The sequence below is a fragment of the Varanus komodoensis genome, unplaced genomic scaffold, assembly GCF_004798865.1.
Source record: "Varanus komodoensis strain SLA01 unplaced genomic scaffold, ASM479886v1 scaffold18_1, whole genome shotgun sequence".
In the NCBI taxonomy this organism is placed as follows: domain Eukaryota; kingdom Metazoa; phylum Chordata; class Lepidosauria; order Squamata; family Varanidae; genus Varanus; species Varanus komodoensis.
Window position 1 is genome coordinate 2708285 of NW_025335548.1, and position 24353 is coordinate 2732637.

Consider the following 24353-nt stretch of genomic DNA (forward strand, 5'->3'; position numbering starts at 1 on the left):
GCTTTGTATTCGTCTGTTCCTGTATATCTAATCATTTTTAATTTGTTGTAATTTGATTAATTATTTTGTTGTAAGTAAATACAGTATAAATCAATTAACCCCAAGACCTTTCGGTATGGCTAGCTGGGGAATACTGCGAGTTGTAGGCTTTTTTTTGTTAAACATGCATAAGTCTGCATCCTGAGGCTGAAATATCTTGAGTTCCTTTTTCAATCAAGTGGCATCATCTCACTGCTACCTCGTAAACTTCATCAATCTTTTTTCTATTCTATTACCTCCAAATATCAATAATATCAAATTTCAACAACAAATCTTTTGCAGAAGGGTCTAACCTACATGTACATTACCTGGGACAGTAAAAACCTATTCCCTGGAATTCCTAGATAGTAAGTAGCAACATCACCTTAAAGATGGGAGAATCACAACTCAAGGTGGCATTATGTTTGGTAAAAGGAACTGACTCAATGCTAAATGAATATTGAAGCTATTTGTACTGCTAGTAGAATAATTTGCTTGCAATAAAGTCTGAATCCTTTTTAGTAAACACAGTTAAAAGTAATTACCTTGTAAATCAATGAGACAGCAGATTAAAGAAACACTTGAGTTATTTAAAAAGCTTTTATGTATATGCCATAACATCTAATTGCTGCCTTGCACAGTCATGGTGTCAATTTCTCAAATTCAGGAGCAAAAGACAGATTGACTGATATTCTCCTAATGGGTTATTTATCTAGGAAATATTTCCAAATTATTAAAAATTCATGAGATAGCAGAGACTTCAGCTTGTGGTTCCCCCAATTTTATTAGAAATTGATAATGTGAGGGGTAATAACTAAACCTGTCTGTTTCTTTTCTTAGAGGGGGAATTTTTCCCCCTTCATGCATGCATGCTCGCTAAGGAGTAGATATCATGATGGCTCACCTTTACAGACTGATGGATATGAGTGGTTCCTGGTACCCTACATTGCTTTCCCAAAGATCCAGCCAGTGTTCCAGCTCAGATCTTAGTCTAGGGGAGGGCAGAATGCAGCCACAATATAATTCAACAGTGCAAAAGGGCGAAGCATCCTTTGCAAAGGAGAATAGTTGTGTGCAACTACATTTCAGTAGAGTGGCAGTAAAAAAGGCTATTTTGCTTTTTAAAAATTTTGCCAGCAAACTTCTGATTTTCCTTTTAAATGGGCATTTTTTCCAGCAATGCAGCAAGTGAGGACCATAAAAGGCATTAATACGCTGCCCAGTGTTGCCCACATCTGCCCTAGTCACTTTTTGGGATATGGAGATGACCCAGGCACACATAGGGTCACCCCCAAATGTCTTTGACCAAAACCTCAAAATATGAGACTTGTAAGCTATGTGCCAATGAAAGTAAAGACAGTGATTCTCGTTTTTCAATATGGAACTACATAGTAACATCAGGCCATAAATCCAGGCCTGAGCAAAGTATTATAGTAAAGTAGAAGTGGTCTAGTTACCCATGATTAGGTGATATTCACATACTCTACCAAATACGTGGTCAATGGTAGCCAATTGTGTTTATTTCAAATGCAGCTGCCATTGCCTGCTTAAAATCCTGTTTTGTTTTTGGGAGGATGAACAATCCACAATGGAGTGAACATTGCAAAAGACTTCTCCTCCTAGTAGACCTGGCAGGGAGAGCCTCCAAACCGGCAGGGCATGCCACTACCGACAGCCGTGGAAGGACACAGATGTAGTCTTGGTGGTCAATGCAATGATAGAAGAAAAAAACACATAAAGTCCATCCTACTTGTACAATTATGAAACACTGTATCATGCGTGGGCAGCTTGACTACTGTGTCATAGCTGAAGGTAGTTCACAACAAATGATTACTACATACTTATAACTCTATGCGGTTATAGAAATGTAACCGTTATAGAAATGTCATCTAAGATACCAATACCATCACCATCACAGAACATAACAGGATCTAAGCTAATGGCACAGCATATTTTAAATTTATAGAACTGTGTACTCAAACTTGAGATACCATTCTTGTGTCTTTACTTTGTGTAAAATATACTTGCAGAAGTCTTTGCGAGTATATTGTTGGATTGGAGAAGAGACAATAGAGGGCTTTTTTTTTAAATGCAAAGGGCATCATGACTAATACCTATCTGAGCCATTTTTCTGGCTTTCTAGGGGTACATTTGACCCCAAACCCAGAAGGATATGTTAGATTTTTCTCTCACTGTGTACGCACAGCTGTACATGTTTAAGTTTCATACCAAAATATTACAATATAAATTTTAGGTTTACACCAAAAGGCAGGAAATAATATGGTAAATGTGAACATAATTTAACAGAGAAGGCACCATACCCTGGGGAATGTATTCCAGAACCAAAGAATAATCAGAGAGAAGACTGCATCCCACAGCACTATCTTTTATTGAACCAGCTTCCCTTGGCTTAATATACAAAACTTTCATAGGTGAAGGAGAAAAAGATTGCACAGTAGGTTATAGGCAGAAAAAAGGACTGGCTGTGAAGAAGATGCTCTACCTAGTGTGTAGCTGGGCAGGCGGGTACTGTGCAGGTACCTTATCTTGTTCTCTAAATACATTTTTGCCTCATGAAACTGACTATTACTTCTGAGATGACCTATAATGGTAGTAAGAAATATACATCACGGATCTCTTGTTATGACCAGCTTTCAGTCTACTAAGGCATACAGAACATGACGAAAAGTCAAAAAAGCACACACCCCGATGAAGAATGTGAAACAATCTATTTTGACACGGTTGTACAATCTATCATGTATATGTGAACTGAAAAGATTGAATGCGCATGAAAACCAGCCATTCTGCACATTCACCGGACACTGTGGAAAGTGTAACTGAACAGCACCAGCAGAGACTTCGCATATTGCCAGCGATGGCGAATGGCCCGCAAAGAAGGTTGAGGTCTACTCAATGCATCAGATCCTCTACAAAACATATCAAAGATCCAGTCAACAGGCACATTCTTTGCAAGGCCAACTATGCACAGTGCCTGGCAAGGGTACACCATGCTCTAAAAGGACATGGAGGTCACCCATACTGACTGGCAAAGGAATGCAATCCCTATTCTTCTCCCCAGGATGAGCAAAGACTTCATAGTATTTGTTCAGTGTGGGCAGCAGAGGTATTTTTCACATTCTCCTTCCAACTCCCATTAACAGCAACACTATTTAAAATATAAGGCTTAATTCCTGAAAAACAAATTCAGCATTTACTAATCAGAAGGCAAGCAATCATTTTAACTAACCAGTAAACATTCCCAGAGTAAAAAATACAACACTTATGCTTCTTATATTTTCTGTTTTAAATCTCATCAGAAGTAAAAAGAAATACTGCCGTGACATTAGAATTTAATTAACAATCATTGGTTTCACTAACAGTTGCTAGGCTGTTATGAAAGAATAGGTAGAGTATTTTATAACTCATAAATCACTGTCTAAAATTCACGAGAAAAGTGTCACTGGAAAATGTTGCACATAATTAATTACATATAAGAACAATCATGCAGTAACTTCCTTGGGAAAATGAAAACTCACACTGTGTTGACTTTCAATCTCTTCATGTTTCTGCTGCAAAGCTTGCGAGGCTCTAATTGAATCACCTATCCCCCACTGGGTTCTAAGCTGCTCTGAACCAGGTCCTTCGAGCCAGTTCACTACCTGTTAATCCAACAGCAACATTTTCATTACAGGAGATAATTTAACCAACACAATCTAGGTAGATTTTAAAGCACACGTTACCTCTTTGTCCCTTGTTAAAAAAAAAGAAAGTTAATGATACAGGTTTTAATAGCAATACTGTATCTAATTCAAGAAAAACAGGGCAGCATAGGATTCAAACGGAAGTGGATCCAGCAAGGCTGTTCAAACACTTATCGACTGCTCTTTCTTTCTTGGTAGAACGCTTTCTATGAGAATTATAATGTTGTCACCCATTAGAAACAGAGTATGAACATATCTGGCATATTCACTGATTGTCAATTTGTATCTGCATTAGCAGGCAAGATGAAAAGCTTACTTCTTCAAAAAGAAGGGCGAGGCCATTTCTTCTACTTCTGAGTGAAAGCTGTTGTTCTAAAAGGTAGAATTAGTGCCTAAGTGAATTTAGCAGAGTGTTGAAGAATAAGACACACTATTTGATGTTCTTTCAGCTCAGAGTGCTATCTGGATGTTATTCAAAATGGTTATTTAAATGTGGGTGTTGAAATAAAACACGAACATTTGTCAGAACTGACTTGGGAACAGTGGATCCTGCCTCACTCTTGGCATAAGCCATAAGGACTCTTGTGATCCAACTCATCTGTGTGATGAATGGTTGGATGCAGAACTTCTTTAGGCATAAATGATACTTTTTAATAAGGCTTTTGACTCTTCTCACCCCACCCCACCCCACCCCACCCCACCCACTACTGAAGCCTCTTGCACTATAGTTTTGAAGCTTTCACAAGTTTCCTAGTCAGCACCAAAGGGAGAAGTTGCTGAAAAACTGTCAGGAAACAGCATTACTTACTCAGCATTATCACTGTTTAGGCTACCAAGCATCAGCGCCTAGGCTAGTTATATGAAATTAACAACGTATGAATGCTACACAATTAGATATGTCGAGGTGTCATGCCTTTTAATGTTACGGATAGCAAAGTAAGCATATCAACTCTGAATAGCATAAGCATTTTGAAAAGACCAGCCTTCCAATCACACACACAAAAGCAGGAGTCTAAGTCTTCCCCATCAGCCTCTTCATTTATATTCTGCAAGAACTACCCATTTGTTTATTTTATTCCTTTAAAGGATTTATAAGCCACAAGGAAACCCCTTCTCACACGATATACAGTATTTCAACCTATAAAACCTAATGATAAAATTAAGAATTAAAGCTAAAATTAACTATTAAGCCAGGTAGTGCCATTCACACAATAGTACCCAATGAAGTTTTGGCTCAGTTGTAGGCCAAGGTCTTTTGGAGACATGTAATGGGGCAGGTCTGGTAGATGGCAACTGGAAGGGAGCTCCACAAGCAGGCTTGGTGGGGGTATCCTTCATACCCACAAGTCTAATTATTTTGACCGGTGGATAAGGCATTTAATATAGATCTGAATGTGAGCTGGATGGTATGGGTGAAGGTGGACTCTTCCCAAGTAAACTGAACCCAAACATGAAGGGTTTTTTATGACAGATTCAGCACTTCACACTGGTTTTGGAATTGCAATGGCAGCTTGTACAACATATATATCATGTGTTTCAATGGCCTAGCAGCTACCAGTACTTGAGCAACCATGTTTTGTACAAATTCAGTTTTCCAAACAGTCCATAAAGACAGCCCCACACAGACTGCTTTACAGTAAAGCCAGCCTATACGTCACTTCCTAGAGTAAGTGGTTCCCCCCACCACAGTATATCCATTTCAGCTTGTCCACATCCAGCCTGCAACAGTCTCCAGACACTGGTTGAAGAATTCCACAGCCTTCACAGAGTAAACAGATAGAAATGAAAAGCAGACCTGCAAGAACCATCCATAACTGATGTGATGATGACTGAAATAGACCATGGTTTCAGCTTAGACCATGGTTTAGTTCAATGAACACAAGCAGAAATGAATCACAGTGGTCCCTGAACTTGTGTGCTCCAACTCACAGCCAAGAATGAGGGGAGGCTTCTGGAAGCTTTTGAGTAAACAGCAGCCCCTCATGTCATTCAAAACAGGAACTGTAGTTCACCTTAACTATGGTGAATTTCAACAAAATAACTTCAGGGACCATGGCTTGAAGTTGTGTGTTATTTGAAGCTAACTATAGTTAGTGCTAGTCACAGTTAACCATGTTAAAGTTAAAGTCCCTTCTCTCTGCTGAATGTAATGGGGGAAGAGAAGGAGGAGTGTGGGAGCCCAGGCTTGCCATGGTTTATTCTTGCTTGTGCATGTCATGCTAAACCATTTTGTACATTTTTCGTACTTGGCTCTTCAAACCAGATTTGGTAAAATACAAAATGATCAGCCCTTTTCCATAAGTACAAATAAAGAACAGTGCAGTTAGTCTGGGCAATCTGGCATCTATTTTGCAAAAATGCAATTACACTAGATAAGATGTTTAGCAGTCAAGCTGAACTGGGAGGAGAAGTCTTGTACTGCAGCAAAAGCAGCTTGCTTACCTGAAACTGATGTTCTTCGAGTGGCCATCTGTGCAGTCACACATATGGGTACTGAGCCTGCACAGTGCCTTTGGCCGGAAGATTGCAAGCTAACAGTTTTTGGCGGGAAGCTCCACTCCCCCTCCCCCTTGTGGCCTATAAAGAGCGGAGCGTCCGCCATTTTGTTTAGTCTTTGCGACCGAACGTACAGTATCTTAATGGATTTTTTTTTTTGTCGGTACCGTAAAGGAGATGGTCGGTACCGAAAATGCCCTCTCTCATTGACATTGAGCTGTCGATGCATCCACTCACCGACACCGAGCAGGGCCGGCGGGCAGGTTGTGTGACTGCACAGACGGCCACTCAAAGAACATCAGTTACAGGTAAGCAACCTGCTTTTCTTCGTCGTGGCCTCTGTGCATCACACATATGGGTAGATTAACAAGCTTACCATCAAAGGAGGAGGGAAGGTGTCCTCATCGAAGGACGGAGGAGAGAACAGCTCTACTGAAGGAGCAGTCCCGCCGAGCTCGAACATCAAGACGGTAATGCTTGGCGAAAGTGCAGGGATTCGCCCAAGTAGCGGCTCTGCAGACATCATCAATCGGAACCCCGGATGCGAATGCAGAAGATGTAGTGACAGCTCTAGTAGAATGGCCTCGAGGAACTGAAGGCAATTTGAGCTTAGCTAACTGGTAACACAAGACAATAGTGTGGACTATCCATTTAGAAAGCCTCTGTGGAGTGACTGGGTCACCCTGATCTCTAGCCGAATATTTGATGAACAGTTTATTGGATCGCCGAATAGACTTCGTTCGTGATCGATAAAAGGCTAAACAACGCCGAACGTCGAGGGAGTGCAAGGATCTTTCCAAGGGATTTGACAGCGATGGAAAACAGGCAGGCAGTACAATGTCTTGTCCTGTATGGAAAGGTGTAGAGACTTTGGGCAAGAAAGATGGGTCGAGATGTAAAATGACCTTTTCTCTGTGGAAGTTTAGATAAAGAGGGTCGACGCGGAGGGCACAAAGTTCACTAGCCCTCCGGGCTGATGTGACAGCTACAAGGAACGCCGTCTTCCAAGAAACTAATTGGAGATCCATAGTCACCAAAGGTTCAAAGGGGGCCTTCATAAGGGCCTGTAGAACTACAGAAAGGCTCCACGTGGGCATAACCAGTCTAATCGATGGATTAAGATTATACAGTCCTTTCAAAAATCTCTTGAGGATAGGATGAGAAAATAGGGGTGATCCGTCGACTAAGCCACGGTAGTAGGCTATTGCGGCCGTATACACTTTAATAGAAGATGGTTTCAGTCCAGAGTGATGCAACTCCAGAAGGAACTGAAGAATTTGTTCGATTGATGAGACAAGTGGGGAGAACAAATGAGACTCGGCAAAGGTGGAAAAATGTTTCCATTTAGCTGTATATGACTTCCTTGTGGACGGCTTTAGGGCAGAGTTGATAATATGCTGAATCTCAGGGTGCAAGAGCGTTGGGTTCGAATTCAACGGGGTCTGTCTCGAACCAGATGGTACCGACGCAGAGGTGAGGATCGCGCCCTGGGAGCAGGGTAGTACCCCACAGAGAGCGGGTCTCCCCAAGGTTGGTAGCAGGGACGACGCCAACTCTCCGGGCGTTGCTCAACCGAGCGGCTCCTCCAATTCCCTGGTGGGGACAGGCCAGCTTCTGTCTCCAATGTCACCGTGGGCATCGGTGTCGGTGACCTCGCTCTAGGAGGGGAGTCCTGGATTTCCCCATCCGAGATAGACCCCCGTAGAGTTGGAAGGGGTGCAGGTGGGAGGTCGACCGCACGTCGGGGAGACCCCTGAGGGGTAACCCGCATGGCCTCCTGAAGGATTGGTTCGGGCAGGGTCAGTATCGTAACCGCCACCGGTACCGAGGGTCCCGTCGGCTCCGAGTCCCAATGTCGGGAACAGTCCGTGGACTTAGCCTTCTTTGGAGGCTTAGAGGCCTTCTCCTTTCTGGCCTTCTTAAGGCCTGCCGGCTTCTCTTCAGCATGCTTCCGCTTCTCATGCCTCTTTTTTGGTGAGGCAGAGAGGGCCAGCGAAGCGGACGCACCTTCATCCGAAGGGCGTGAGGGTGGAGCCACAGAAGCGGAGCCAGGTTTTGGGATAGAGACGAGCGGGTCTGATTGCATCAGAGCCCTATCCCAAAGGAGCCTCCGAAGCCAGTTCTCGTGGTTCTTCCTAGCCTGCTTTGAGAAGGCTAGGCAATGAACGCACTTATCCGTCCTATGCCCCTCTCCAAGGCAGAGGAGGCATAGGTCGTGCGGGTCAGTAGGTGCCATTTTTGACCCGCAGTCCGCACATTTGCGGAAAGCCGCTCGCTGCGCCATCGCAGAAGAAAAGAAGAAAAAGAGAGATAGTGCAGAGGGTAAGTATATATATTTTTGGGGGTTTTTTTTTGATAGATCGAAGAAGAAATAACAAGAGAAAAAACTACACAGAAGCGGGAAACGAAGTAAGGAGAAAGTAGTATAAGGGCAATATATAAGGAGAGAACCAAGAATAGCCAAAGCGAAAGTCGAAAGCGGCACGAGGCACAGGGAATGGCGGTCGCAAAGGAGGGGGAGCGGAGCTTCCCGCCAAAAACCGTTAGCTATCAATCTTCTGGCCAAAGGCACTGAGCAGGCGCAGTACCCATATGTGTGATGCACAGAGGCCACGACGAAGAACTACTACAAATAATCTCTTAGTAACAGTCTGCTTTCATTACTCTTTATTCTCATTCCTCTTTTCATCACCAAAAAAATATACATTCTTGATACAGGTATGTAACTCTGCTTCTTTGAACACTTGTACTTACAAGATAGTTTTAGACTTCTTAAAAATTTAAACTGGGCTGTTCCCCAATACTATTTAGACATCCACAACAGGTAACTTCTAAACTGATAACTAAATTTTAAGAAAGATAAATGTTCAATTTTACTGCCTGCCAAAGTTCAATTCACTTACTATGTGGCTTCAGTAACAAAGACAGAGAAAATAGATGACAATTTCTAATCAGAATGATGCAAATTGAGGTTGATGCCCCAGTAAACAAGTCTATTTAAATGCATTAATGGTGGCAGTTTGCCAAAACAAGGTTATAAACTTCATTCCAATCAGCCCATCTTTGCTCAGAGCATTTTAATACTCAAGTTATTATAGAAAAACTCCAATATTTCGCTTCTGTTGACCCATACATTATTCATTCCTCCCCATTTTCAAAAGAATTTTCCCCAACAATTTTGTTTAATTCTATGGAGCAAGTTTTGAGCTGTGTGCTCTGCAGATTTAAAGGGAGAAGCAAAGATTGTTGCTGTTACATTTAAGTACACCTAGACTATTTAAAGTAAGACTCCTTGCTTCCTCATCCACAATTTCTGTTTAAAATATCAGTACTTGAAATTAAAAAGTTCCTACAGTCATTCTTCTAAGCACAGCAACTTTAAATATATATACTTCTAATTTCAAGTAGTAAGTTGGGGGGGGAGGGGATAAATTGATCCCATTTCCCCTATCATTTTTGAGACAATGTCTACAAAAGTGTCATAAGCACAATTACATACAGATCTCCTAAGTATCAACCCAACCATTCATAACCTTTTAGCAAATAATTCATTACAAGGTTGTTTTTTAAAAATTCATTCGCACTAGAAGCATTCTAGCCAGGAGGATTCTAGTCACTGGATATACAAAACTGAATAGATACCAGTCACCCAAGTAAGCTCTTACTTATGTTCTATTGTTCTTAAACAGCTTTTCAAAACAAATGATCTAGTAACAATCTTTCCTTTCTAGCCTGGGATAGTTATTATTCAAGGTTTTACTGGTAGTTTATATTTAGAGATTTATAGATCTAGCAAAAACTGCTTAATATTTTTACCTGCTTTGATTACTAAAGTATTTGGATGCAATTGTGGCTGCTCTGTGCTATCCTGGTAATTGAGAAAGTCTAAAACATACCTAAACTGGCTCCCAAATCATATAGAGCAGGGTAGACAACTCAAATGGGGTAAAGGTAGGTGATCCACCACCCAGCTGTCTGCAGGCCAAATGTTGCCAAGTTCACAGTGCAATGCCTGTAATATAATTTTGTCCCAGGCCAGCAGACAACCTGGTGGATGAACTAGGAACTGGCTTTTACAGTATGTGGGATTTCTCCAATTGGGTCAGCAAAGCTGAGCCATCCAGATGCTTCTGTCACACACTGTTAATGAACAGCATAACACAGAAGAGGTTTGCCTGGTATGTGCAGGAACTAAAGATGGGGAAGGCCAAAGATCTACAAAGATGTATCAGTCTACATCTGTCCCTTCTTATATTAAGTCTGTGATTGGAAATTAACAGTGGTTTCTTCTCTGCCTTTTCTCTAAGCACCCCATAGCGTCCAGACCTCAAAGAGGGTAAGGCAGTAGGTGGGGTTCCTGGAGAAAGCTAGATGAGCAATCTCCACAGGTCAACTTACAAATTTGTCCATCCATGATAAAGAAAAAGGGTGCTACATTTCAATGTCCTATCTGAGAAGGACCTGCTTAGTCCAATCACAGAATATAGTGAGATGTGGAAGTTCAAGTGACCAAGAAAGGCAAAGTTGTGTCAATCTCATGATATGGTTCACAGAGAGACTGTCTCAGTATATAAATAATATGATGGGCAGTACACACACACACACACGTTTAGATGGCTCAATAGTTTTCTTCTGTCAGAACACTGACAATACATAGTAGTATGAGATTTTCACAGATGTTTTTGGACTGCCAGATTTTTGATGGAATGGAAGGACTTAGCAATCAAAATGCTCATGTATGAGTTTGGTGCATCAGGAAATGCCTTGGTTAGGGAACTCTGCCAATGTAGCATTTAGCAACGTAAGAAAAAGGACTCAGAAAAGTATGAAAATCTCCTAGACCAGAATAAGAGGTCCTGTTAACAGTATCAATAACCTAATCCCAGCAGAGTCTGGCTCTTACCTGCATGACCTTCTGCTGAATCTCCTCTAGCTGTGTGCGCTTGCTCCGCTGCCTGCATACTTCCTGATACCGCGTGTACTGCTCTCTGAGTGAATCCAGCAACTTCATAACCTGGGGCTGAGCAAGCAGCTCATCATCCATGGGAGACCATGAGACCCCTCCGTCAGAGCCATTGAAGCGGCGTTGTTGTAATTCAGACAACAGCTCATGACCTTTAGTGATTAAAAATGTTACAATTAAATATCCAAATGACAGAAGTGCAACACAGCCAAGTAAAAATGAGCTAAAGTCTCAAGGCAAAGTCTGAGGACTTGCTCCTGGCTGACACAGGGCTTGTCCAGAGTCTTGCTTTAAGATGAGTCAGTCTTAGTTCCCCCTCAGTCCCTCTGGGGTTAATCAAAGCATGGTGTAGATTGTTATGGGGTTAATCAGCTCAGACACGCCTTAGCGGTGACGTCACACACTATCCAACAGGTACGTGTTATTCACACAATGGCATTTCAGACAGCACTCCTAATTTCAATTGTTTTATTGTTTACTGTTTCTAAAATAGAACTAAACTGGTTTGCTTACACATTAATGCAAAAGAATAGAATATAAATAACATATACAAGACCCAAGTATTTCAATAGCGAAGAGCTAATCAATTGGACTTTAAAGGAGGATTATACCTGACTGGAAAAGAGATATCCCCAAAACATACATTGTTGAAGAATACCATTCCCAATATCACTAAACATTCACTAAACATTCTCATAGCAGACACTAATTGGGAAGGTTCATATATTATTGTCCCTTTCCCTAAGAAACATTCATTCATTCATATTGCTTTTTTAAAACCTAAGAAACTGAAGTTCTCTGGACTAGTTTTAGTTCTATGAACTAAAATGTAGGGGAATTTGCTGCTCTTGCCAAGCGCTCACTTCCCTCAGCCAATGGTGGGATCCACCTTTTGGGGTCAGACAACACAAGTATTGAGAGTTCAACAACCCCTACAACAATCCATGGGTTGTCAGGATGAATTTTTGCCTTAAAACAAGCCAACCAGCAGGGAGTGACCTGGGTTAGGATGATATGGCAACCTACCATGCTTCCTCACCTAAAATGGTACAACCCCAGTCATAAAGTAGAAGGTAATAAAAACAACGACAATAAAACAGGTAAAATAAAAGCAAGGTACGTCCATCAGCACCATATAATAAACCAAAACTAAAGGCATTGTAGTGATAAAACAGTGCAAAGATAAGCACTAAAATCAATGCTTAAACTGCCTTGGAAAATAAAAAGGTCTCCATCTTGCACTCAAGAGAGCACGAGAAGGTTCACATGCAAAGTCACCCTGAGAATAAGACATAATAGACTGGTCGTTCCCTGAAAAGCCACAATGACATCGACAGATGACCAGCCTCTCTGAGACATGTTTCCAACTGACTCGCCCCAGCATGTATTCCAGGAACTCAGGTGGGAAAATTCCCACCCCACAATCGTTTGCTCCCTTGCCATTCCAGCAGCCTTTTACTGCTGGTCCTCGGAGTGCTCTAGGCTTATCTCACCTTGACCAGCTCATGACAAAACGTTTTCCAATCCTTTCCCTACTCTTCAGCTGACACCTCTCCATATGTCTTTTCAAATAGAAACTGTGAAATGTTACTTTTTTCATTTCGGTCTCACACTTCATCCATAGATGGCACAATCTATTCTTCACCTGGCCATCCAAATAGGAGTCAAATAACTGCAATACTTTGCATGCAACTCAGACAGACTATCCAGAAGAATATCATGATGAATGGTTCCCAAGCTTCTAACAAGTCCAGAGAATGAACAAAAAAAAATCATTCTCACTCTCTTGACATAAGTCATCTCACTTAAGATGTAGGTTTTTCTCCAAGCCTAAGCATCCAATTATACTTGATTATTTATAAAAGAGCTTATATTGTTAATTGCCTTCTTGGCATTCTCAGAAGTTGATCAGCAATTTCAGCAGAAAGAGAGGCTGTGTATTATTTCTCCATAGTTGTGGTTTCCAGAATTGGAAGAAGACAGAAGAGTGGTGGATGAGAAGGCATATTCATAGATCTATTATTTTGTTCTAGATAACTTACTGACTGTGAGGACCTCATTTGATTGACAGCTTCAGCAATAATCCATTAACATTAGATACTGAACAATTCATAAAATTAAAAGAGCAGGAATAATGATGTCACAGTGGACCCATTTCAGCTTACCATACCTGTCTGGAGGACAGTCTCTGGATCAACAGATGGAAGGAAATTTAAATCTATAGACCTTGAAATGAAAGATAAATCACTATTGATTACTTGCAGAAAAAAAAGAAGTTATACAACTGCAGTTTATAGACTTAAAAAACTCTATATAAGTTTAAAAAAACCATTTTCCCTCTATAAATAAAATAAGAAATAAATAAGAAAGTTTTAGTAACTTCAAAAAACATGAATAATGCTCACTTAATCATATGGCCTGACAGATCACATCTGTATAAATTGTTACTGCAGCCCATTGGCAAATGAAAATGTAGTTTCATTTACCTAGACTGGAAACACATCAAGACCTATGCAACATCGTAAGACTCCAAATATGATGAAGTTTGTATTCCTACACACCACAAGATTCAAAATGTAAGGGCTAAAGTTCCTTTCCTTCCTTTTCCTTGATTATTTTGCACAAATGTGATTCCAGTATTCTCCACAAAACTGAAAAAGTGGATACCACTGCCACATAGAATATGCAGTCCCATAACCAGAGACATACAGGTGCCTTCTAAAGAGACTTGGGAAGATAATGAAAACAGAACCCCACAGCAAGACATTTCTAGGGAAAGCTACTGGGAGAAGTATATTTCCAAACTAAGGGACACAGTGAGTACATTCAGGTAACACTCAAGGGCCCAGGAGGGCTGGGTTCACACATCACAGCAAGCCACCCTGCATGGTTTCCACAGCCTGTGGATTTTTGCCAAAACTTTCCAGTCTTTTTTCCAGGTGTTTCCAAAGCAACAAAGGTAAAATGAAGATCCCAGGTTTGAACAACCAGAGAAGCCATGGGGAAGCGGGGAAACCTTAAAACAGACCACTGAGTCTCTCTATGGTTTTGGGAAAGTAACAATACCATGCAGAAATGCCATGACTGGCTCCAGACAACATGACCGACCAACATGGGTAAGAAACCACCATGGCTTCTTATAATGTGTAAACTCAGCTGATGTGCTGAGTGTGGGTTGTTGCTAAAAGATGGGTTGTCATGCTGTCTTATCCAAGCCAATACTACAAACTATCATGAATAAGGGCAGTTCACAACTCAACACCAAACCATGAGCTCAATGACAACCCTGACGCAACTCTTGAGTGTGATTTACTGCATTGTATCTAGTAGTGATGACCACCAATTTGGATGGTTTTAAAAGGAGATTGGATGAATTCATGAAGAAGGTATCTATCAGTAGCTACTAGCCTTGGTGACTATGTGCTACCTCTGTTAACAGGTAGTTTCCCTGTGTATACCAGCTACTGAGGAGGAATTCTATGGGCGGCTTGTTTGCCACCATGTGAACTCAGTGCTGGGCTAAATGGACCATTGGTTTGATCCAGCATGGCTTTTCTTGTGTTCATAATCAATGAAAATTGATAATAATTATTAATTAGGATAAGAGGGCTTGCACTGTCATTTGGACCTGGCCATAATGACTTGTTACTTTTATTGACAAGCCACCCAGAAACCATACTCTATTGTAGTGCTCTGGGATATTTCGTTAACCATGACAACAAACTATTCTGGCTGGGTTCACACAACACAAGCTACACTGGCAGGAGTAATTATGCTACTCTGCCTAGTATGCAGCTAGCATGTGCTGCAAGGAAAATCAGCTACTGTGGTTTATTTGCTCAGCTGTGATCATGTGAACTAGACAAATATGCAGAAGCCAACAGCTGTACTGACTCTCTTCTCTAGTTGTGCAGACCTAGGAAGGCACTACAAATCTATGTTTGTTTACACAGAAAAAAATCCTACATGGCTAGGAGAAGAGGGGAGTTGCAGGAATTTTCTGTCCATACATGTATAGGATTGCATCTGAAGACAGGCATCTGTAAACCATGCAGACTTGGCTACTTTTCAGCCAAAGATAAAGAGTATCTACCAACATTGCAAAATTGCCACTGCACACAAACAAGTGACAGGAAAGATATTGGCTTAGGATTTCTGTGTGTACGTGCATGTGTGTGCATGTTTATGTGTATACCTGCATACATGTGTGCATACACAGAAACAGCTCAACATCCTAGCCTGCAACCACCATGCATTTTCACATCTAGAATTTTCTTATAGCATTGGTCTTGAAAGGCAACTTTCAGAAGTCATCTTCTGAAATATCATGTCACTAGACAACACACTTTGGTTACTGATAATTAAGCAATGAAAATCCTCATAAGAATTACCTCTCTTTTTCCTGTTGGTTCCCTTTATCACTTCCACTGTTGATTAAGGCAAGCTCATCCAGTAGGGATGTAGATTCTTTTGTAAACTTTTCAAATGCCTAGACAAAGTATTTACAGTCAGCATTACTGAAACTGATTTCTACCATCAACTTCAGCTTGAAAACTGAAGTTTAACAGCACACTGTTCTACTCGAGCCTTCCACCAACTGTACAGGACATCTCTAGTCTCAAAGAACTAATCAAAGGCAGAATGTAAGGGCAGATATGAACAGCAAACTTAAGTAACACTGTTCTTTTTAGCTTGCACAGTATAGGAAATGCCTATCATTTCTATCCATTTAATCCTTTCCTGTTCAGTGAACTACATGCTAAAGGATAACCAGGGCTGAACACTCACTCATTTGAACACTTGTGCAGCATTACTAGGACGCTCACATTACCTGCTTTTGTTCATTACAGGAGTGCACTGGATTGTAAACCTTGATTGTTAGAAATCATTCTTGCTCTTAAACCAAAATGTTAACTCAATAAATCTCAGTAAGGCTTGAAATGCCTATTACTGTTTTAGCTTTCATGCCTTCTGTAAATGTTTCTCATTGATGTGAAGCTTGATATTCGAATTATGGTCATCCTACAAGGACCATGTCAAACAGCCTGAATACAGCATCAGTCACATCCTCTGCATATCTAGAGATTAGTGTTGGGAACACATGCACCGCTTTGGGGCAACACAATGCGATGTTGTAATTCATCATAGTGACTGATAACTTGACATTATGCCAGTACCACCAGGGATCTCTCAACAAACTATTAAAGACTTAATATGATTAATGATTTAAAAGCAGATTTACCTCCAGGTGCAAACACCTGTATTCAAGCAAACAACAGGAAGAGGGGCATTAAAAATCTTGGGTTTACTTTCCAGCTACTCAGGAAAGATTATGAGGCTGCTCCCTTTACACAAGCACTTTTTGACAGCTGTCAAAATCAAGGTTTTTCTTTTGAAAGTCTCTGGCAACTTCTCTATTTGCTTTTTGACGAGGAAATATGCAGCCAAGAATGTCAGTGCAACCATCTCGTGACCTCAAACCTGCCAAAACCATTTTTTCCACATACCAAGGCTGTACAGACTGTCACGTATCTTCAGTACAAAGAAAACAAGGTACCAAGTATGTCACCTTCAAATCCTGGCCTGAGTCCTAATCACTGAAATCAATCTAATAATGTATTCTTTACCTTTAAGCAATATGAAACATTGCTACTGCATGCAACTAATACATCCATTAATATCTGTCCCCACCACCTCACATGAAAAACCTACTGAATGAATAAGAAAAAAAAATGCCAAGAAACTAACCAGCCTTTTGTTCAGCCAATCCATATGATCGTAGGCAAGGCTCCCTCCAAAATCTTCTGTCAGCTGACATGGTTCTATATATCTAGTAAGCTTGTTGGCAGATACTAAAATTACCTGTATGAATATATTAAGGCGGGATTAGCAATGTACAACATCATGTAACAAAATGGAACACGGTATCAATGGGCATGACCAACAGTGGTGAGCCACCAGCATCCTGTCCTTTGGCTGCTGCATAAGCAGTACCAACCACTTGTGAATCCGTGCTTCCAGGGGCAATCCAAAACAAATGAAAACGCTTGTTTCTAGAAGGAGGAAGGCTGGCAGATCTCATTTAAGGGAGCTCCACCAATGTGTCCCATTACAGACACAAGCAGTTTGTTTTGGGGCATTTCCCTGGAAGCAAGTAATGTACTGCTACACAGGAGTTGGGGCTACCTATACAGAAGAACTAGTGATACATTCATTATCTGTGAATGAGCAGGATACTGCCTGTAAACTTCTAACCAAAAACAAATATTTTAAGTGTATGATTAAAATGTAACAGACATTTACAACTTTATATTTAAAAGTCTTTTCTGAACTGATACAATAATGTTTCATAAAACAGTGCCCTGATGAGTAACAAATATACAATTTATTTCTCAATATAGTGATTCATCCACCACTTTTGACCACAGTACACACTAAATGAAGTGAATGGCTGTTCAGCGTAGGGTGCCTTTTGGGATAAAGTAGCTTAACTCTGAGGGTGTAACTGATTTACATATATTATCTTGAATAAAGATGATAGATACTACTAGCACAACTGATAGATGTATTGCACTCTCCAGTTATACCATCTTAGTGTTCGCAATATATCCTAAGCAGCAAGTAACCTTTTCAAATAATATATGGAAATTATTTGAAAGCAACACTTAACAGCCAATACTTTAACAAAGGGTGTTCCTGTTTAAAGTACAGTTGAATATGCTGCCTGGATTGCAGGAGAAGGGTAGCCTTCCTTTTAAAAGCCCTCCTTTTCCATTTAACACTCACCCCCTGGGGAAAAAAAATTGAGGACCGTAAAAGTAGTTAAGTGCTTGAACCTGTGCAATAAAAACACTCTTAAATATTACCAACCAAATTAGAACTCAAGTGTAAGGAAATTCATAAACATAGAGGACTTCTATACCCAGTGAAGCTTAAGTTTTCTTTTATAAACTTTTGCCTTTGCCCTCATACCTAACCCTAGTCTATCATGTCACACTGTTTTTGAATATGACTTCATGTTTAAACATGCATACAAACCAGTTGATGATGGAGATGACACAAGGGGTGAAATACAATCTCACAACTCAGCCTTCTAATAGTGACCTGGGCCAACCATGTACTAATCCACACAGATTAAAGGATTAACACAGATTAAAGATGAAAGGAAACAATTTTTGTAAAATTACTGTATATATTGGCTTATAAGGCAACACATGTGTCAGACAAGTTCAATATTTTGGACTGTTTTTCTGGAGTTGGTCATATGTTGAGTGCATAAGATGAACCCTAACGCTTGAGCAGCAAGTCCTGCATATCCAAGCAATGTCAACTGGTTTCCACAGATATTTGTGAGTCAGAAGTTTCTAGAATCATCTCATAATGTCACATTATTCTAGCTAATAGCCACGTTACCCTTCCAATTTCAGTTGCACTCACGTTTGGCTTCTATACACCTTGGCCTATATCTGTGTGATCTGTGTCCAGAGAAAATGTAATCAAAGACCTCCTCAATCTGGAAGACTAAGCAAATTATCTAGTATAGATGGTCACTCTGGTAATGGTACATATCAACAAGAAGTTTTTAAATGATCATTAATAACAATGAGCCTGTAAATACAATTGTCATTATTATCTATCCTGACCATTTTCATGATGAATAAAATATGATGAAAAATTTTTATCTGGCATATAACATGACCCCTATATTGGCTATTTTTGGTTTCAAGAGTCACATTATATGTCAATATACACAGTACTTGCCTCACCCAAATGTATCAGGAGTGATCTAAATTTAAATATGGATTTGAATATTCAAAGTGTCCTAATCTTCTCTGTCTCCATACCATAGGCAAGGAGATGCTTTTTCCTAATTCATGTAGATATTTTTTAATATCTTCATGATAAATTCTTCTTGGACATAATGTTGTTTTTAATAATTTTCACATTACTCAAGCATGTTGCCCCAGGCATTAAAGGTTAGTTCAGTTTAATCATCTTCTTTGCATCCATATTTCAAAACACATTTCCTTCAGTAGTCACATTAGCCACCATAATTAAATTCACTTCTCTCATTTGTAAAAGTATTTTTTCTAATTTTATGAATACAGAATTTCACTAGTTGTAAATATACTTTACTATCAGTAGGGTGAAAGATACAGTATCCCATTAATTTCCAAATCAAGGCTTAATACTTTTAAAAACCCACAAACAGTTTATTTAGCAACATACTAGATTACAATACCAATTCATAGTGAAAAGATTAAGCTTCCTTAGAAAATAAAGACAGAACTGGGCAGATGGTAGCAGCAATGAAATAACACCAATAATTTATGCCTGAGGTCTCTTATTTCCCTTTGGCTTCTGCTGGCCACCCCTATGGTCTTATTTAGAGTTGGCAGAATGATGACATAGGGCTGATCCCAGCTCTAATCACTTCCTCCATACCATATCAGGCAGCTGCAATTTTGCTAATGTTATTGAAATTCAGCTTAAGTAGCAAAGCTCTTCATCCTTGAAAGAAGTGTGAACTTCATGAAATTATTGTGCATGGTAATTTTGTTAATGACTACACCATTATCGCATAAGACAAGGACCCTGCTGAAGACTGGACCAAATCCAGCCAAATCTAAGCACTTTAAGTACTATGGAAATCAATAGGAGACATTTAAGCAGGTGCTTACCTCTTCCACTCATATCCATTACATTTAAAAGCACTTAAGTGGCTAGATGGTGATCGACATAAAGCAATCAAAGGGGAAAAGAGAGAGGTAGCACTGGCTATTTCTGCAGTTGTCTGCAAATATTTACTAAGGATCAAGATTTTAAACTAAAAAATTGAGTTCTGCCACAACACATAATATTGTTCACACAACATGATAACTCATCAGCTTAAAAACCATTGGGCCAAGAGAGAACTGGAGAAAGCAGTTATGCCACCTTTTGCTTTCACTCAGCAGCCCATAGTTGGCTTCAGCTGTACATGATATCTGAATGCAGACCATGGGGTTTCTAGGGACCAATCAACCCAGCTATTAGCCAAACAACAATCCACTATAATTAACCACTGGTTTATTTAGCTCCTAAACACTGCAGCAGGAACTCATCATGGGTTGCTGAACTGACCCTGGTCTGCTGAAGATAGCACACTCACTCTCTCCACTCGTGTATAACAACTCACTACATGCAAACCAGAATAACAATTCTCCTTTTCCTTGTCAAAGTGTCACCCAGCATTCTGGTCTAGTCCAAACATCATTCTAAACCAAGCTCTCCCCTTTCCTGCTCCAAAATGGCCACACAAGAGATCAGAAGCTTTCACTTTCTTTTTTTTTTCCTACCAGAATTTGGTACCTCAGTCAAACGAAGGGTTTTCAAGCTACACTGCAGTAGATCTTCTCATATAAAATATTAGAGCACTACGAGTTTTCATACAGTGAAAAATCCTATCCTACTTCCACAATTCTTTGTACATGTTACTGTAAATGCCAAACAACATATAGGAAAAATACTAGTGAGATATTAACTATATAGCTGTAAGTATCTGAGAATATTAGCATGCATTGTTTTCAATAACTAATTGATTACCAAACAATGCTTAATTCTAGACTTCTATTTAAATTAAAAGTTGTAACCCAGCTGTTGGCACCAGCATCTAATAAAATGTAGGCACTACTTCATAGTGAAGCACTTAGTGGAAATACCACCGACACTGATATTTGTTACATTAATCCTGGGTTTCTCTTTTTCTCCCAGGGATACTGGAAGTTGTGGAAATACTTGTCCTTCCTACACTATTCTGATAACATGAGAAATCCTGAACCACAACGATGGTGCTATTACTGTAACTCTTTCCCTCAACAATGTCACCCTTCCAGAACCTGGATTAAGAACACTGTGGAAAGAAGCTGCAAACCAGGCCCTTCCAACATGCTTTAAGAGTCACAGATTATCCACCAACACAGAAATGAGGGGTACTGTTTACTTTTTTCACAGTAGGACCATTGCAAAAGTCCAACCAAGACCATAAAGGTTTTTTCTCAAATTAATCCTTGACTTTTTTTTTTAGTGTATGTACTTTCTAGTCATCAGTATAATTCACAGGTAACTTAAAAATCATTTTTCCAATTCTGCAATGAAGTAGTAGAATTTCCTCTATGCAGTTGGAGCATCCAATTCATAGAGGACCCTACTGATTTACAATTTTATTACACTGCCTTCTAATTTTTCCTTAAGTGCTGCACTAGGCATTCTGAAACAGCTGAAGAAAAAGATTTCTTGGCCCTTTCTAGCCAAAGCCTGCCAAGTTATTATTAACAATATTGCTAGATTAGTTTCTGTCCAAGATTCATAAAAGGATGTATGTTACAATTAAGCTCTCAGATACTAAGCGTTCCATATCATTTGCCAACTATGTATGTGGTCTATATCAGCCTAAACAGTATGGGCTATATTCAATGGGAAGTTTTGCAACAGAATGAAGTGCTTCTGTTCATGCAGTGCAGGGTACTAGAGATTTGTCAATCGTTCCTGTCCACTGAACCATTCTGCACCACAACCCCCACTGTTCCAGAGGATCCCTCAGACCCCAGCAACAGCTGCAGGGAAGGGCTGAAATGCTAGGAAAGAATCAGTGAAAATCAGATGCCCTGTTTCGCATGAGCAAAAAGCTATTTTTCATTAGCAAAAAAACCCCATTATGTTTTAACACTAATAATATATAGGAAAGGGTAGCCATTTCTTTTCATGTTGATGGAGATTTTCTAGTGCAAATTAAATTTGACTGTAAAAATTCAACAAACAACTTTCCAGCAACTCAAGTAGGTAATTACTGTGTGGAATATCCAAGAAAAATGTTCTTTAATAAAACAATGACATACTTTGCACAATTGCTGGTACTCATTCTGGTTTAAATAAGCCATGATTAATTGATGTATGAAACCAACCATGTGGATATTCAAGATGAGCTGGGCGGTTACTGTAGATTATTATGACATGTCAACTCAGACAAGCTGGCTTGTTGCTGTGGGTAACAAGTCACCAAATCCTATGAGCTGCTGTAGGGTTCTGGGATATGAACTGAAGCTGCTGAACTTGCAAACCAATCCATAAAGTCATACAGTATATCATGCTTCTTCCTCTCTGAACACAGGAACAGTTCAGATTAATGTATCAGGTTGTTACAGCATTTTTTCCTATATTTTAAGATCTTCATGTCTCCTGCTTCCAAACTTCAATTTTTAAAAACTCATTCCATTATATTTGCAAGACTGGAAATAGGTCAGACCTCTTGCTTTTGCAGCACTTGATTTTCAAGGAGCTAATTTAACAGCTTTATATCTAAAGTCAGATGCAGGGTTTTTTTAAAAAAAGAAAATCTAAGGCACATAGCAAAAGAATCTGGAGGCAATCTTAGACATAACTTCAAGAACAACACAATTCAATTCTCCAGTGTTACTCAATGCTCAGCTTTTCTCCAGATAAAACAGTAACTCATCTAAAGTAGAGGTTTTCAACCTTTTCACAGTTGAGGACCAGCAAAAATAGGGAAAAAAATTGGGGACCACTGAGGCAGAAATAAAAAGCATCATGTACATAATATAGTATTTTGTGTATTAGCTTTTAAATATAGTACCAAAAATCTGTAAAATAACCAGAAACTGAACAGTAAAAATGCTAATAAAAGAATAAAACATTGAAATTAAATGTAATTGAATACAACTGACATTTTGAGAGCGCAATATGTAATTCAAATAAGGTTGCTGTGAAATCGGCTGTTGTTTCTTTTCAAGAATACTTGATTAAAAATTTACATTAGCAAAATACAAAATCAATATAAATGCAATACTATGCTCATACCAAATACAAATTCAAATACAATATTAATAGCAGAGCAATACAAAATCAAACCAAGTTACTTAATGCATTAACATTAATAATGCTAAATAATAAAATTCAATTACCACCACCCACTCAACCCACCCATTCACACCAGCACAGACTGGCAGAGAAAACACTTTCAGCACAATCCTGCCTCAGCATTTCCCATCCCAGGAGAAAACACAGCAGAGAAAAAAAAAAGGCTTAGTCTTTGCAGCCTGCCCAGAGACGGACCAGCGCAGCGCAGCACCGGCTAAGCTGCCTCTCCCCTCCCCAGCCTCCTTGGTCAGGAAGAGGTGGGGAATCGGCAGCAAGAGCACAGCTCACCCCGCACTGGTCCTGGCAAGTGAGATGCCGTGTGCATGGCAGTGGCTCTTTCATGGACCAGCAGGTGGACCGGTGCTAGTCCATGGACTGGCAGCTGAAAACCACTGATCTAAAGGACCTATCCCATGTTTCTTCTTTGAAAAACCAACCACTTGGAACAGGGAAAGTCTAACACAATTTTGAATGATTTGCACTTCTTGTGTTGAACATGTACAGTAGTAAAAGTCTATTGAGCATATGCAGGATCTTTCACCATCAGATACAGAGGCTGAAATACTATACCCATTCACCTGGGAGTGGACACCACTGAACTCATTGGGACTTCTGAATACAGATAAATGGATTTTTGTTACAATCCTCTCACATAGTATAGTTTAGATTTCCAGGTCTGAGGTCAGAGACACTGCTCCAACCTTGGAGCTTGGAACTGGAGCACTGATCACCCTTTCACTTGCAGCCAGCCAAAAAATAAAATGTTTTCTGCTCTGCAAGGTCAGGAAAGCAACATCAGAGAAGGCTTAAAGTATGGTTTGGGGAGGAAACTTAGGTGGTCAGAAACTGAGATATTCTGATAACATTTCAGCCTCCTTGCCTTTGCTGTCTGAAGTGGCAACAGTATGCAGCCAGAAATGCTATTAACAAAATTTTATGCAGAGCGGGAAAGTGAAGATCAGCTCCACCACTGCTACTCTATACTGGATGCCCATATGCCTTGTTCTCATATGACCCATCCCCATGGGACTGCACCCTTAAGCAACTAGTGGGCCCATGCCACAGGTGCACCTTAAGTATTTAGAATCAAAGGTCCCACACTATCTGCTAAGATCTCTTAGCTTAAAAGCAGACAGTGCAGTGTCATAAATTAATGCTTTAAGGCTGCAATCCTATAGTAACAATGAATTCAACAGGATCACTCTTGACTAGGCACACAGATGTCTTAACTGTCTTCCATTTCAATGTTCAAATATGAA

General features: G+C 40.0%; 1 protein-coding gene across 5 annotated transcripts in view; it reads right to left on the reverse strand.

The window, feature by feature from the left end:
* Positions 1–24353, reverse strand: part of SESTD1 (SEC14 and spectrin domain containing 1) — an 85057-nt gene that overhangs the window by 11634 nt on the left and 49070 nt on the right. For all 5 annotated transcript variants that reach the window (XM_044427033.1, XM_044427035.1, XM_044427032.1 and 2 more), the window contains 5 exons: positions 16927–17040; positions 15570–15667; positions 13349–13404; positions 11119–11330; positions 3555–3677 (listed from right to left, as the gene is read on the reverse strand). In XM_044427033.1, the coding sequence (XP_044282968.1) occupies positions 3555–3677; positions 11119–11330; positions 13349–13404; positions 15570–15667; positions 16927–17040 (603 nt within the window). The remainder of the gene's footprint in view (positions 1–3554; positions 3678–11118; positions 11331–13348; positions 13405–15569; positions 15668–16926; positions 17041–24353) is intronic.